The sequence below is a fragment of the Dendropsophus ebraccatus genome, chromosome 6 (assembly GCF_027789765.1).
Source record: "Dendropsophus ebraccatus isolate aDenEbr1 chromosome 6, aDenEbr1.pat, whole genome shotgun sequence".
In the NCBI taxonomy this organism is placed as follows: Eukaryota; Metazoa; Chordata; class Amphibia; order Anura; family Hylidae; genus Dendropsophus; species Dendropsophus ebraccatus.
This window is the reverse complement of record NC_091459.1, coordinates 13516823-13533363: the sequence shown is the minus strand read 5'-3', so window position 1 is coordinate 13533363 and position 16541 is coordinate 13516823. Positions and strand designations below refer to the sequence as shown.

General features: G+C 39.5%; 1 protein-coding gene across 1 annotated transcript in view; it reads right to left on the bottom strand.

Moving 5' to 3' along the window:
* CSMD1 (CUB and Sushi multiple domains 1) overlaps positions 1–16541 on the bottom strand; it is a 946348-nt gene that overhangs the window by 206174 nt on the left and 723633 nt on the right. Inside the window, exons 29-31 of the mRNA XM_069973446.1 lie at positions 15381–15568; positions 5107–5301; positions 746–862 (exon numbers count right to left, since the gene is read on the bottom strand). Of these exons, the coding sequence (XP_069829547.1) occupies positions 746–862; positions 5107–5301; positions 15381–15568 (500 nt within the window). The remainder of the gene's footprint in view (positions 1–745; positions 863–5106; positions 5302–15380; positions 15569–16541) is intronic.

The window sequence follows — 16541 nt, the reverse complement described above, 5'->3', positions numbered from 1 at the left end:
GAATGTTTGATTCCACGCATAGGCTATGTTCCTTTTGGCCTCCATCAAATGGTTTCCACTCGAGAGGTAATCTATTATTCATTTATTTGTTGTAATGAATAATGCAGATCTCTGTGCTATTCCATAGAGCAGGATCCAGAAATGTACAATATACTGGATCCTATAAGTGATAAGACACTGCAATTTGTAAAGACCTTTATTCATTCCATGTATGTTCATGTTCAGATGAGGCTTATCTAGTTTTCACTCACTGTCGATTTGATGAGAGTTACACAATTTTTTATGTATAAAATAAGAAAAAAAAATTAACTAATATACATGTATTTAAAATTCTGGGGGGTCAGAGCACTATCTCTTCACAGCAGGCTGGTATACCTCAAGGAACAGTCTTGTGAAGTAGTGATCAATGGTGCTATAGCAAAAATCATTGTTATCAGTGGCACAACCGTAAATGTAAATGCCAATCACTAAAACATTTACAAAAGCTAATGCTGCTAGTGCTGGAGGTACAGTATAGCCAGGCAAGCACAAGTTTTTTTTCCCACTGGCTACGAGGGATTGTAATGAAGCAAATGTTCATCACTTCCCTGGTAATATTTTTTAAACAATTTATAGTTCATTAGTGGATGGAAATCATTGCATGTAACAGAGAACATACAAAGGCTGCATTTGCATGTTGATCGGAACTCGACTTTATTTTCTAAACACAGAAAAAAAAATATTTGTCTGTTAGTTTGGAACTTACCAAATTCTTTGGGAACAGTTATTGAGTAATGACAAATCTGCCCTGAAGTGTAGTTATTTGGGTAGTTTGGGGATAAAACAACTCCATGCATTCCGGTATACTGGCCACCACAAGGAGCTGAAACATAAAAAGCAATATAGTTACTCAACTAACGCCCACTCATCAATAAAGTATACTGTAATGTATAAAAGCTAAAGTCACGTGCAGTAATAGTTTAGTGCATTCTTCAAGATAATGGTAACTTTCTAATGGTATCTTAGCAAACACTTGATTATTTGAAGAGGTTTGGCAAGCAGAAGACAGCCAAAGCGTGATCGGATGATCACAACTACCCCCCCCCCCCCCATGTCTTGCAGATCCTCTGGTTCCTGCTCTTGTGCTGTTCTTGCTTCTTCCAATCGTCTCTTGCTCCCCCACTCTGCTGTGATTGGTTGAGCCTGGAGCCCAACATAGTCATCAGAAGAAGCAAGAACAGCAAAGGAGCCCACATTGGGGAGCAAAGGAGGTAAGTATGCATTTAAAAAAAAAAATAAAAAAATAAAAAAATCCTTAGGCTATGTTCCCACAATGAATTTTTAAGAAAAATAGTAGCCCTTTTTTCACCTAAAAAAGACATTGTGAAAACATAGTCTAACAGGGGTATTCTCATATCTCCTAATATAGTTATATTTGTAGGACTCGTCAAAGTATATATTTTTGCAAACACATGCAATAAGCAAACTTGCCTCCTTCTCTTGATATGCTGCTCTTTCTTTCCTATTGTTGACAGTTCGTTGTCTGGGTTACAGATCACCACTCTGATCTAAAAACAGTGGTCTTGCTATGGTATATTTAGATATAATATACATAGTTATATAAATTATACAGTATATACACACTATGGGGGAGATTTATCAAACATGGTGTAAAGTGAAACTGGCTCAGTTGCCCCCGGCAACCAATCAGATTTCACCTTTCATTCCTCACAGACTCTTTGGAAAATGAAAGGCAGAATCTGATTGGTTGCTAGGGGCAACTGAGCCAGTTTCACTTTACACCATGTTTGATAGATCTCCACCAATATCACTATACATCTACACTATATCTATATATACACCAGCCAGACCACTGCTTTTACCTATACAATGAGCTGTCAACAATACGAGGGAAAAAGCAGCAGATCAGGAGACAGAGAGAAGTTTGGTATTTGCAAAAATATTTAACTGGATGAGCCCTACAAGTCTAACTATATTAGAGAGATGAGAATACCCTTTTAAAGGAGTTATCCAGTGCTACAAAAACATGGCCACTTCCTTCCAGAGACTCTTGTCTCCCATTTAGCTGGGATTTTGTAACTCCGTTCCATTAAAAATAATGGAGCGTAATTGCAAACTACACCTGACCTGGAGACAAGAATTGTGTGGTCTCTGGAAGAAAGTGTCCATGTTTTTGAACCGCTGGATAACCCCTTTAAGGAAAGGGCAGGCTATACTATAACATTTAGAAATATCAAGAACAACAAAGACAGAGGAGGAGATTTATCAAACATGGTGTAAAGTGAAACTGGTTCAGTTGCCCCTAGCAACCAATCAGATTCCACCTTTCCTTCCTCACAGACTCTTTGGAAAATGAAAGGTGGAATCTGATTGGTTGCTAGGGGCAACTGAGCCAGTTTCCCTTTACACCATGTTTGATAAATCTCCCCCCATTGTGTTTCATTGTTGTCTTTCCACATAAATAACAAAAAATGTAAATTTCACAAATTCCCCTCTACTATTTCCATAGATCCATATAGATTTATTGTATATCTATGGAGACATCACAATGATCCCATACCCTTTTCCTTCTGAGTTCTTAGCCTACTTAGCTAACACAAAACATGTGTTGGGGAGTAGAAGAATCCACACTGTCACCAGGTATCAACTATACTTTTGCACTTTGCACTTTGAAAACGAATCAAAAGCATCCATTTTTTAACGTACACAAAAAACGTAGCCGACCTTATTTTTCTGTACGTAAAAAAAAAATAAATAATGCGTTTTGATCCTTTTTCTTCCGATGGAAGTCAATGAAAAAATACACACAAATGCATCTGTCCGCCCCCTCCCCCCCCCCCAAAAAAAAAAGGTATGAAAAAAAACCTAGTGTGAGTCCAGCCTAACCAAGTTTTTTTTTTTTTTTTTTTTTTTTTTCAAAATAAAAAAAAAAGTATATTTTTTTAATTTTTGGGGCATATATTTTTGTGGAGGGTTAATCTTTTTGTAGGATATGAGTTCCCCAGTCCGCAGAGTCAGTGCTCTGAGACTACATTCCAACAGTGAGTATATTACACACATAACTACTTGCTCTGTACAGCCAGATGTATTGCTAATCTGTATGCCGGTTTCCAAGAAACCACTTAAAAAAGACAAATCTAGACAATCTAGAAATAATCTCGCCAAGTCAGTTAGAGTTACATAACAGTGGAAGTGACTTTGGTTATAATAATATTAACCACAGCTCTGGGCTCTTTATCCTTATTTGCTCAAGGACTTCAAGTGATTTCTAATCACATTGTAATCAGAGGTAAATTATTTCAAAAACTAAAACATTCCATGTAACAAACAAACAAACACAAACAAAATCAAAATTATTATTTCCTTTCTATAACTGAAATCTTTATTCCACATTTACTCTTCAAGGTTTTTCCCTATAAATCTGCAGTTTTACTAAATGTCTTCGCTTCTAGCCACTAGAGGGGAGCAGTCCCATACTGTACACAATACAGATAGTTCTCAGCATATTGTACATATAAATCTGTGTCAGTTGTCTTTATATATACACATTGCAGAGCAAATGATTTACTACCGTGCTCCTATGCAACTCTTTTCATTAGCAATGACGGTAACATCAGGTTTGAAGGAAAGATCTTTTAGCTAATAGAAATTTAGAGTCTTAGTTCAACCCTAAGGCTGTGTTCATACAAGGCAGTTTTGAGGTTTGTTTTTTGCTGTGATTTTTGGCAAAAAATGTTACCAAAATTGCATAATTTGTGATAAAATAACATCATTTTACTTTGATTTCAAAAAGATCACTGAAAAAAAGGGTATTTTTACACACAGTATTTACATCAGTCTTTTTTTTTAACCAAAAGTAGTAGTGGGACTGACAGGGCAAAAGGAAAATAGAAAGATTTTTTGTGAATTTTTTTTTGCATCGGTCCCATCTGCGCCACCTTTGCCAGTGGGGTGGAAAGGGGGCACTATGGGGGTGCAGAAGCATGCAGAGGGGGCGCAGCCTCTGTGTGCGCCGCATTTATCATTTTTCTGGTGAAAAAAAGATACTCAAACCTAAGCTGGCGTAGGTTTTAAAATTTTCGCATGGACGGACCAGGCAGATCAGGTAGGCCCACAGAGGCTCCTTCATTTAATTACCATGGGATAATGATTAAGTAAGGATGAGTACGATTTATTTACATTATATTTTTAATCATTATAAGTTTTAGGCTTTGAGAATGTGTCATCCTATATTGAGAGGAAAAGTGTCCGTCTATGGATAGTGACAGCCGCTAATAATGATCATGATATCATGAATATTAAAAGAGAAGTCTGGTGAAAATGTTTATTAAAGTACTGTATTGCCCCCCCCCCCCCCCCCCCCCCCAAAGTCATACAAATCACCAATATACACTTATTACGGGAAATGATTATAAAGTGCTTTTTTCCATGCACTTACTACTGCATCAAGGATTCACTTCCTGGATAAGATGGTGATGTCACTTCCTGGATAACATGGTGATGTCACTTCCCGGATAACATGGTTATGTCACTTCCTGGATAAAATGGTGATGTCACGGCTCGACGCCTAGAGCTGTGCGGGCTGTGGCTGCTGGAGAGAATGATGGCAGGGGGACACTGAGGGACACAGGGCAGTGGAGGGACACTGAGCATCCCTCTGCCATCATCCTCAACAGCAGCCACAGCCTGCACAGCTCTGGGAGTCGGGCCCTGGCATCACCATGTTATCCAGGAAGTGACATCACCATGTTATACAGGAAGTGACATCACCATGTTATCCAGGAAGTGACAACACCATGTTATTTCCTGTAATAAGTGTATATTGGTGATTTGTATAAATTTGGGGAGCAGTACAATACTTTAATAAAAAAAAAATTGCCGGACTTCTCCTTTAACAGACGGTCACCTTTTCCTGTTATGATCCCATAGTGGTAACACAGCCTGAATCTATCTATTCACTTCCATTACTCTTCTGTATGCCTACAAACACAGAAGTCTTAGTCGTCTTCTCTATGCATCGGCTTGCAGAGTACAGTTTATGGGCTTACCGAGGTAAAGTTACAAATACAACTAAAGACTAAAAATATACATTATAATAAAACGTACCATTACATGAAGGCAAACTCTTGTTCCATGTGGGCTTCCCATCTGCACCGATCACACAGCTAATTGTTGCAGGAAGAATGATTTTATAGCCAGGATCACACTGATAGGTTACAGTAGATCCAAGTTTATAGTCTGTACCAATCCGAGTACCATTCATTATGTTCCCTGGATCAAAACAAGCTTCTCTGGGTTTTTCTATTGTAAAAGTAAAAGATTTATGAATTAGATGAATAGGTTTTTTTAGGTACATATACAAATTAAAGTTGTGCATGAATAAAGCTAGGCCTTCACCATGTAAAGTCTGTTGAAAACATTCAGTTGTAAATTTCATACAGGCTTAAAAATAAAACAAAGGGCTAATTGGGGTACAATAGAACAATAGAGGCATTAAAAATCATAAAATATTAAAATTATATAGGAGCATGATCAGATTCCTGGCGCAGCTTGGAATAAGAAGAACCAGGTTGTCCTTGACAACAATGGTAACAATGACGGGTAAGGCCACTCCAACAATAAAGTGTACAGCAGAATATGGACATCATTTGCATCTTAAAGGGGTAGTGCGGCGCTAAGAAATTATTCACAAAATAACACACATTACAAAGTTATACAACTTTGTAATGTATGTTATGTATGTGAATGGCCCCCTTTCCCGTGTTCCCCGACCCCAGCCCGTGGACCCGGAAGTGTCGTGCATTATACATGCCTGATCCGTGTCAACCCCTGTCCGCCGTTTTGGCTGAGCACAGTTACAGTATGACTCGGCAGAGGGGGGCCAGCATGAGGGCCGGCAGGAGCGGGTCGGCCGGCCTCCCAAAGATTACTTCACTGTCAGAAGACGGCGGACAGGGGTCGACACGGATTAGGTATGTATAATGCACTACACTTCCGGGTACACAGGCGGGGGTCGGGGAACACGGGAAAGGGGGCCATTCACATACATAACATACATTACAAGGCTGGGTTCACACACAGTATATTTCAGGCTGTATTTGGTCCTCATGTCAGGTCCTCATAGCAACCAAAACCAGGAGTGGATTGAAAACACAGAAAGGCTCTGTCCACACAATGGTGAAATTGAGTGGATGGCCATCATATAACGGTAAATAACGGCCATTATTTCAATACAGAAGCCATTGTATTAAGATAACAGAAAATATTTGCCATTAAATGGCGGCCATCCACTTGATTACAACATTGTGTGAACAGAGCCTTTCTGTGTTTTCAATCCACTCCTGGTTTTGGTTGCTATACAGCCTCAAATATACAGCCTGAAATATACTGTGTGTGAACCCAGCCTTGCAAAGTTGTATAACTTTGTAATGTGTGTTATTTTGTGTATAATTTCTTAGCGCCGCACTACCCCTTTAAGTAGAATCTGTAGAGCAAGTAAAAAGAAAGATTCTCACTGTCCTTGCCCCCCCCCCTCCAAAAAGAGATTGTGAGTAAAGTTGAGCGAAGCAGCCGAAAATTCGTTTTGTGAGCTTTGCAAATTTTTGGTCAAACTCATTGAATTTCATTAAAACAGCCACAACTATAGCAGAGTATCGGGACTATTACAGAAGGGTGAATTTTGTAAAGCATGTTGTTGTAAAAGTGTCAGAAATCAGAAAATCAGAATTAAAAAAAAAGTCAATCAGCCAGTCACCCATCCAATTTCCGCCATTCCTCTCCTCTCTGTCGCTATATTGCTCTGTTAGTCTCTCCCTGCTCTGCTATAACTGCCTGCTGCCATCCTGCTCTCTCCTCCACACACAGCCGACTGGCCGCCTTCGTTACCAAGCTGCCTTATATAGAGGAGGAGGGGCTGACATCACAGAGGGGCCTGCAGCTGATTGGACGGGCGCTAGGGCTTATGGTTAATCCCTTTCTCCCACCCAGTGAAGCTCCAGACAGCATGTGCAGTTGCCATTTTTTTTTTTTTTTTTTGCAAATTTCCTTAAATTCGATTCACAGTACAAGGCGAGTTGGTAACGAATCTTGATTTACCAGATTTGCTTCACTCATCTCTAATTGTAAGCCAAGTAGAACCAATGTAGTTATATGTACCCAGAGTAAGAGGCCACTATAAGCCCCTCTATTATCCAACCAAAAGATATTAGTAAAACAGCCATTATGTTGTTTTCCTTAGGATTGGTGTATTAAAAAGCTGGTTAGCTCTCTATAGGGTTATAAGTTAAACATGATGGATGTATCAACCAGTTATAATGAAAATACAATTCTCCCAAAATATTTACTACTATATATATATATCTATATTGTGCTGGGTCTCCCCATATTGCAAAATGTAGTCAGCAACACTTTTTAAAACAGTGTAATAAAAGGGTATACCAATGCATATTGTGCAAATATATGCCAAAGGGAGAACTCTTTGGCATACAATATCTTCAGGACCATTATAGCCAATAGATACGTTTGGCATATACCTGTGTCACATTGGCGTGGCCTATAGTACCTATGGCCTAAGCCTGCACCGCCTCTCCGTCCCTCCTCCCTGCCCTCCTCATCACCAGGAATGCCCCAGGCAGGATTTTGCACATGTGTAGTGTTCACACAAGTGATGAATAGGAGAAATTTTTCTAGGGGCATTCGTAATGATGAGGAGGGTGGGGAAAAGGGATGGAGGGGTATCGCTATCCTAGGGCATGGGTACTCTAGGTCACACCAAGTTGACACAGGGCTGAAAGTAACTGCAATACCTGCCGAACGGACCCCAGGACAGATCTTGCATTAAAAGCAGCTATCCGAAGGTACAAGCGGTTGGGGGAGGGAGGGGGTCAGATTGTGGGTACAGAGTCACTTTAAGCCTATGAAGCCCATGTCAACTCACTGAAAAAATACTCTTACAGGATATATACATGGGGCAATAATAACCAGACATGCACAAAGTTGCTCAGGCACTGGAAATACAGCGCCATTCTGCCAGCGCCACTTTGTAAGTATTCACACTGCATCAATGACAACATTCTCTTTCAGTAATCAAAGTTCCTTTCAAGAGCAGACGAGCTTCTAATTCTGTAACCCAATCCAAGTTAACACTATCCTGCTTATTCCATTTGCCTCACTTTCTCTCATCTCCTCTTGTAAGCTACTTTTCTTTTAGTACTGAGGATTTTCATTTTCTTTCTTCTGCATCCAATTCATGTGCTAGGTAATTTGTTCTCAAATGTAACACTCGTGATCCCAGCTGTCTCTCTTTAATTATGTCTCCCATTCCCTTTTTCTCTACATCTCCTTTTCGGCTTCTTCACTCTCTCGGCTCTGCTTCAAGCATACTCCAAGTGTTTGTTCTTCCTTGACCCATTTCCTCTCCTCTTTGACCCTCTGCAGTCTACTGTTTTCTTCATCCTCTATAATTTCCCACTGACACAGCATGACCTCTTCCCAGCTTCTCTACCTCTACAACAACCACTGTATCATTCTCACACGTTTATCAGGGATCCATCAACCTTCTGTCTTTTGACCTCAGCGCTAATAGATTTCTATTTGTTACACAATGACAGTATTATGAAAATATTCAATATCTAGAGGTCATCTCTATTTATGTATCACCTTGTACATGAGAACAACTGATAATATGAACAAGTCTGCAGTTACCATTATTATATTTTAAAATGAATGTGGAGAACAGAACATAAATATTTATATACTCAAAAAACAAAAAGAAAACCTAAAGTACCAAGAAGGTATTGCTGGAATTCAATGAAATTTTCTGCGAATGTAATAACAATAATAATAATAATAATAATAATAATAATAATAATAATAATAATAATAGTAAGTGATTACAATACTGGGTTATGTTTCCACAACATATTTTTTTTTATGATAAGAATTGTCCTTGTTTACAAACCAATGCAAACAACGCCCGTTTGCTATGGCTGTGAAAATAATTGACATGTCAATTATTGCTAGCAGTTCTACATTGATTTCAATGCAATTTTAAGGTGAAACAACGGCTGTTCTTTGACACTCAAGACAACGGACGTTGTTATTGAGTGCCAAACAACGGCCATTGTTTGTATGCTGTGCGAACATAGCCTTAAAGTAAAAGGACAAATGATTCAAGGACAACTGTTCAATTGAATGGAGGCTCTAGTACCCTGGTTGCCCTTAGCTTGGATACAAGATGATATGCTTGGACCATGGAGGCATACTGGCATTCTGCAGCCCTGTTGCAGCTGGGTTTGCAGATTTTTTACCTTTCTAAGTTGCCAAAGCCGGTTCACCATAGATTCTAAATTTGCAATAAGTGACCAGGCAGGCCAAAGAAGTACAGATGTAGCCAGGGCTAACATGATCCTTGACGCAACAATGTATTGTTATCTTGTAAAGACATTGCTGGAAAATCCTTGCTGTGTGTTGATGAGCATTATTCTGATAATAAATGTCAGTTGGAAGCCCTGCCATTAGGGGCAGCACATGTGGCCACAGGATGTCCTGCGCATATCATAAAGCCATTGTCACAGAGCTGTTAGTGTCCCTCATATGACTACTAGGAGTGACTGACTGGTGTATACAATGGCTCCCCAGATCATTACATCAGTAGTTGGGGCAGGGTGTTGCTCCTTAAGCCCCTATTACCCGGGGCGATTGAGAGGAGCAAACTAACGCTGTCAGTGCTTGCTCTTTGTTCCCCGCTTGCTGCCACCGCAATTACATGCGTTGCCAGCGAGCGAGTGAGCACAGGGGGGGCTGCGGGGAGCTGCAGGGATGCTGCCTAGGTAATCGCTAGATTGTCCGGGCAGCCCATAGCAGATAGAAGGGGTCTGTTGCCGGCGCTCCTATTCCACGGAGCAAGGGCAGCAGCAGATTGTTGCTATATTAGTCATTTGTCTTTCAACATGTTGAAAGATAAACAACTGCAACGATTAGCCGACATTGTTCATGTCAGCTGATCGTTGCCCTTTATTACGCAAGATGATTATCAGCCGTAACGTTTAAAAAGACATCCGTTCTTGCATCATTTTAAGTGGCTTAAATAAAACGCATTGAAGTCTATGGAAAAACATTGTATTGAATGACTGACGTCTTTTGAGGCGGACGCATTCAATACAATGTCAAAAGACGTCCGTTATTCCATGGACTTCAATGCATTTTAGTCAACCCACTTAGGCTATGTTTACACAATGTCAAAAATATCACGTCTGTGCCGGCTGGGTGTCAGCTCCAAAATGGCGCTGATCCCGGCTCGGCACTCGGATGCTTTCGGCTGCAGCAGCCGAAAGCATCCAAGTGCGGATCTCATTGATCTTTGCTGTATAACTATACAGCAAAGATCTCAATCAGAGATCAATGCACTTATACTAGAAGTCCCCCAGGGGGAATAACCCTAACCCCAGGGGGGAATAACCCTAACCCCAGGGGGGCTTCTAGTATAAGTGTAAAAAAAAAAAGTGTTATTAGTAAAAAGCCCCCTCCCCTAATAAAAGTCTGAATCACCCCCCTTTCCCCATGTTTTAAATAAAAGTCAATAAATAAATAAACATGTTTGCTATCACCGCGTGCATAATTGCCTGAACTATTAATTAATCACATTACTGATCTCGCACGGTAAATGGCATAAACGCCAAAAAATCCCAAAGTGCAAAATTGCGCATTTTTGGTCGCATCAAATCCAGAAAAAATGTAATAAAAAGCGATCGAAAAGTCGTATATGCACAATCAAGGTACCAATAGAAAGTAAACATCATGGCGCAAAAAATGACACCTGACTCAGCCCCATAGACCAAAGGATAAAAGCGCTATAAGTCTGGGAATAGAGTGATTTTAAGGAACATATATTTGTCAATAATGGTTTGAATTTTTTACAGGCCATCAGATACAATAAAAGTTATACATGTTATATATCGTTGTAATCGTAACAACTTGAGGAACATACATAACAAGTCAGTTTTACCCCAGGGCGAATGGCGTAAAAACAAAAAAACCCTAAATAAACAAAAATACTTTTTTTTTGTTCAATTTCACCACACATTGAATTTTTTGCTGGTTTCGCAGTGTACTTTATGCAAAAATTCAGCCTGTCATTGCAAACAATTAGTAACGCAAAAAATAAGGGCTCATGTGGGTCTCTAGGTGGAAAAATGCAAGTGCTATGGCCTTTTAAACACAAGGAGGAAAAAACGAAAATGCAAAAACGAAAAATGGCTCCGTCCTTAAGGGGTTAACTGACTGCAATGGCAATGCATTGAAGTTAATGGAAAGATGGACGTCCAATGCACACACTGCATTGAATAACGAACGTTTTTTTCCTTTTTTGACATTGTGTGAACATAGCCCTAAACTCACACACTGATCTATTTATTTGAATTAACAAAGTTTGAAAGCTGAGTCCACTACTCTCTTTGGCTATGTTTACACAACATCAAATTCAAAGAAATGGCGGCCGATTTTGATATTTGAAAAAAAAAAAAAAAAAACGTCCGTTTTTGCCGCAATTTAACTGACTGCAATGGCAATGCATTGAAGTCAATGGGAAGACGGACATCCAATGCACACAATAACTCAATGCACTCAAAATAATGAACATGATCATTATTTTCGGACATCTTTTGCAAACAGCGGACATTTTTTTATTAGTTGTTCACACACAGTTTTTCTTTTGTCACCATTCTTTCTCCGTTTTCACTATTAAACTCAATGGACCTTTCAATCAAGCTGCATCCAAAGTCCAATTAGTAACCCCAAACTAAAATAATGTGCCAACAGCCGTCATCGCACCGTCAGCCGTCAGGCTGCTAAATGACCTCCATTATTATAGCCTCAAAATAACAAAGGTGACTTTAAACGGAGCTGAAAAAACATTGTGTGGACATAGCCTTCATTCGGACTCTTGAGAATCTGGATTTGTTGCTAATGATGATATGGTTCCAGTTAGGGATGGTCCGAAACTGCTGAGGTTCGGGTTCGTATGAACCCGAATGCTCGGCATCAGATTCCCGCTGTCTGCCCGCTCCGTGCAGCGGGTGGATACAGTGGGAGGACCGCCTGGAAAACTGGGATACAGTCTATGGCTATGGCTGTATCCCAGTTTTCCAGGCGGTCCTCCCACTGTATCCACCCTCTCCACAGAGAGAGCAGACAGTGGGAATCATTGCAGAGAGTTCGGGTTCGTACTCGGTTTGCACCATCCCTAGTTCCAGTATGTAGTAGTCAAGGTTTCTGATGACACCACTGCAAACAAAGCTAATGGTGGCTGTCAATGGCAGGACATGTAATGAGAAGGGATGAGAGGACCTGTAGTTATTCTAGTTTGACTTTTTTGTTTAAAAAAAAAATAAAAATGATAATCCAGACTTTTCCCTAATTTTTGCACAAACTCGAACCCCATTGAAACTTTAGACCACAAAAAAGACTGTATAATAGGTTTAGAATGGGGTATAAGGCTGCAAATACAACCAAAATGTGGCCTAACAACAGGATTAGCTAATTGACCTTAAATTTGCAAACACTGGCCGCAATTTATTGAAATTGAATTCACATTGTTTTCTATAAAATCCCAGCTGGAGTGTATATACCCTGGCTGGGATTCCATGCGTCGGCACAGAAAATTGACATGTCAATTTTGTGTGGCCGCTATTCATTGAATAGCGGCCGCACAAAATTGACTGTCAAGACAATGTAAAGTACGGCCGCACTTTACATTGTCTGCTATGGTTAATTGGAACACGGGCACACCCAAATGTGCCCGTGTTCCAATTAAAGAGAAATGATGTTCATCCGGCCAGTACTGGGATGAACTACACAGACAGTGACAAAAGAACAGCCGCTGTCCTACAGCATCTGAACATGGCCCAGTGCAGTATGCATGTTTTCCAGGACTCCCTAGGGCTGTATTCAACTTCTTCACTTACCAATAATAAAATATTCTCAGACTCCGACAAACCTGAGCATGTTTGAGGCCTGCTCATCTCTACTTAGCATACTATATGTTGTGGAATGCTTTTAACGATAAAATTGGATGTTTATTCTAATTTAAGGTTTCATGCTTTCTAGGGCAATAAAATATTCTCTAAAGGGGTTATCCAGCGCTATAAAAACATGGCTACTTTCTTCCAGAAACGACACCACTCATGTCTCCAGTTTAGGTGCGGTTTGCAATTAAGCCTTATGGCGCGTTTACACAGACAGATTTATCTGACAGATCTTTGAAGCCAAAACCAGGAACAGACTATAAACAGGGATCAGGTCAAAGGAAAGACTGGGATCAATCCTCTTTTTAAATCCATTCCTGGCTTTGGCTTCCAAAATCTGTCAGATAAATCTTTCTGTGTAAACGCACCCTTACAAAACCCCACCCAGACCGCAGACAAGAATGGTGCTGTCTCTGTAAGAAAGTGGACATGTTTTTGTAGCGCTGGATAACCCATTTATGTTTTCTGCACAGTTAACTAAGTATTGACTGCTTTATATAAAGGCCCTATTACATGCAATTACGTCCTACTTCGTGCAAATATTGGCTGAACAGGTCGATGCCATAATAGGGCTAGTGACCAGTCCACACACAAGCAAAAGTAATATGAAAGCTAGTTGGGCAATTCTGACCTGGTAAATTGGCAGCCAACAATATAACTCCCTCTGGAATAGGAGATATGCATCTGATTGCTGATAGCAGCAAAAGATTGTACCTTGTGAAACCTATGTAAACAAACACCATTCAGATGTTGGCATTTGTTGACACACAGGATCAGGCTGATCGGACCTTCAGTTCACCTAAATGATGATAATCCTGCTTCTGTGCCAAGTAGTAATAATCCCCCTCTCTTGTGCCACCAAGTTATAATCATCTTCCCTCCTGTGCCCCCACATAGTAATAATTCCCCTTTTCTGCCACCAAGTTATAATGAACTCTCCTCCGGTGCCCCCCCATAGTAATAATTCCCCTCCTGTGCCACCAAGTTAAAATGAACTCCCCTGCTGTGCCCCCATAGTAATAATTCCCCTCCTGTGCCACCAAGTTATAATGATCTCCCCTCCTGTGCCCCCCATAGTAATAATTCCCCTCCTATGCCACCAAGTAGTAGTAATCTCTGTTTTTGTGTCTTACTGCTAAATATTTCTTGCTAAATAATAGTTTTTGTGCAACAAGGTGAAAAAAGAGACAGGATAGTTAGGCACTAGACTGGAATCCCTGTTACTGTACGCACATTGCATGGTGCAGTACGCTATTAAGGTAGAATGCAACAGAATTTGTATACAGGAGCAGAGATTTCTGTATATTAACAAAAATCCTCCTCCTGTATTGTTGTGTGCGGCTATACATATAAAGTATGCATGGTCCCCTCCAAGAGCTGTGTAATCTGACGCCTGAGGCAAAATGCTCATCTCGTCTCCTGGCAGATGCGGCCCTGTGTAGCCTACAGAAATCCATCTGCTTGCTACTGCAGTCCCATTCAGATATATGAAACGTTTTAATTCACAAAAACTTTTGCAACAAATCTGATTAGAGAGTATGTACCTTCATATGAAATTCTACCTTTTTATTAAAATCACCTTTAGGCTATGTTCACACAACATACTAACAACAGTTATTTGGCATTTAACTGGCGTGGTTTAGCATGTTCCTACGTCCGACATTGTAATGACAACCATAAGAACATTATTTTAGTTCAATATTGACTGTTTGGCCCTTTCGGGTGTGTCTTGTAATAAAAAGTCCATTGCAAAGGACGGTTATAAAAAAAAAAAAAGTTAAAGTAACGGTCACTGTTACTCCTGCAAATAAATCACACAAACATTATTTTAATGGCAGCTGCTGTTATTTATTACATTGTGTGAACCTACAGCCGTTGTTTCCATAGACTACAATGCAAATCATTGAATTATGAAAAAAAAAAGGCAGTTGTTTGCTTAATAAGTATGTTGTGCACAGCCTTGTAAGATAATGTTCAATTTAGTATTTTGGTCATATTCCTAATTTATTTATTTGTTAAATCATATCACTACTTTTCAGAAGCTGGAAATAAATAAATAAATAAATATATATATATATATATATATATATATATATATATATATATATATATATATATATTCATATTCATTCTCCACAATAGTTTACCCTGTTAACAAATGGATATTCATTAATAACAAAGATAATTCATAGAAAACATCACTTTCAAGAAATTTAGTATAAAACATATTATTAAAGATGGAACATGTGTAACTATTGAACAATCTACATTCATTTTATACAACTATTTAGCTTTCTCTTTTTTTTTTTTTTTTTTTTTTTAACTATACATAATTAACATCAATTATAATAAAATTACCTCTATATTCAATGGCGAATCCAGACATACCAACAGATGCATCACTCCGAAATGCCAAAAACAAGCTGTTTCCGTTGCTTTCTAATCTCTCTGGTGCATGAGAACCTTGGAAACTTCCGATTATGGGACTGTTTGAGTTATCTCCCTCATATATATGCAGAAAATCATAACTGGGTTCCATGTTAAAACTGAAATACAAAAATAACAATCATCATTGAACTGTGGTCATGTTAGATTTCTAGTACTTCAGCCATAGGAAATGCAAGACTAGGACACTTGCTGGTAAAATCAGGTTCTTATTTATTTAAAGCATGGTCACAGGTACAAACTTTATGGGTCCATAATGGCTGCACATGTGACCATGCTTCAAGGAGGACCTGTGGTCAGTAACAAAAAAAAAAACAACAAACATTTTTTTCCATATCACCTTGTAGTCACCGATGCACTGATTCTTACAGTGTATTTGCTTTCTTGCTGTGCCTCACCTCTAGTTTCTGAGATATATACCATGGGGGAGATTTATCAAACATGGTGTAAAGTTAAACTGGCTCAGCCCAACCAATCAGATTCCACCTTTCATTTTCCAATGAATCTGTGGGAAATGAAAGGTGGAATCTGATTGGTTGCTAGGGCCAACTGAGCCAGTTTCACTTTACACCATGTTTGATAAATCTACCCCTATATGTACTATTTAGTTGACTATGTCTACTGTTCACTCAATTGTCAGATAGGAAGGAAATTTATTGAAAAACAATGTGTGAATTCTAGGCTAAGGGCCCTATTACACAGGCCGATTCGGTCGATTATTGCTTCGTGTAAGAGAGACAATAATCAGGCAATGACAAGTATAATTTAGGTCAAGGGCTGCACGGACATTGCTATCGCTGAGCCGTGTAATAGGCTCAGCAAATGAGTATCAATCTAGCAGAACGTGAGGGGCTGTGAGGGGTAGGGTAGGGTTAATCATGTTCGGAGGAATATTCATACCCCCTGGGCCTGATTTATACCCCCTCTGCCTCCTAATCACATCTACCTGATCCTAACATTCAAACATTCACAACTAGAGATGAGCATAATACTGTACAAGCTCATCTAATTTTTTATTGTGAAATACATGGACAACCAAATAGTAAAACCCTTCTATTTCAGAAACTGGGAAAC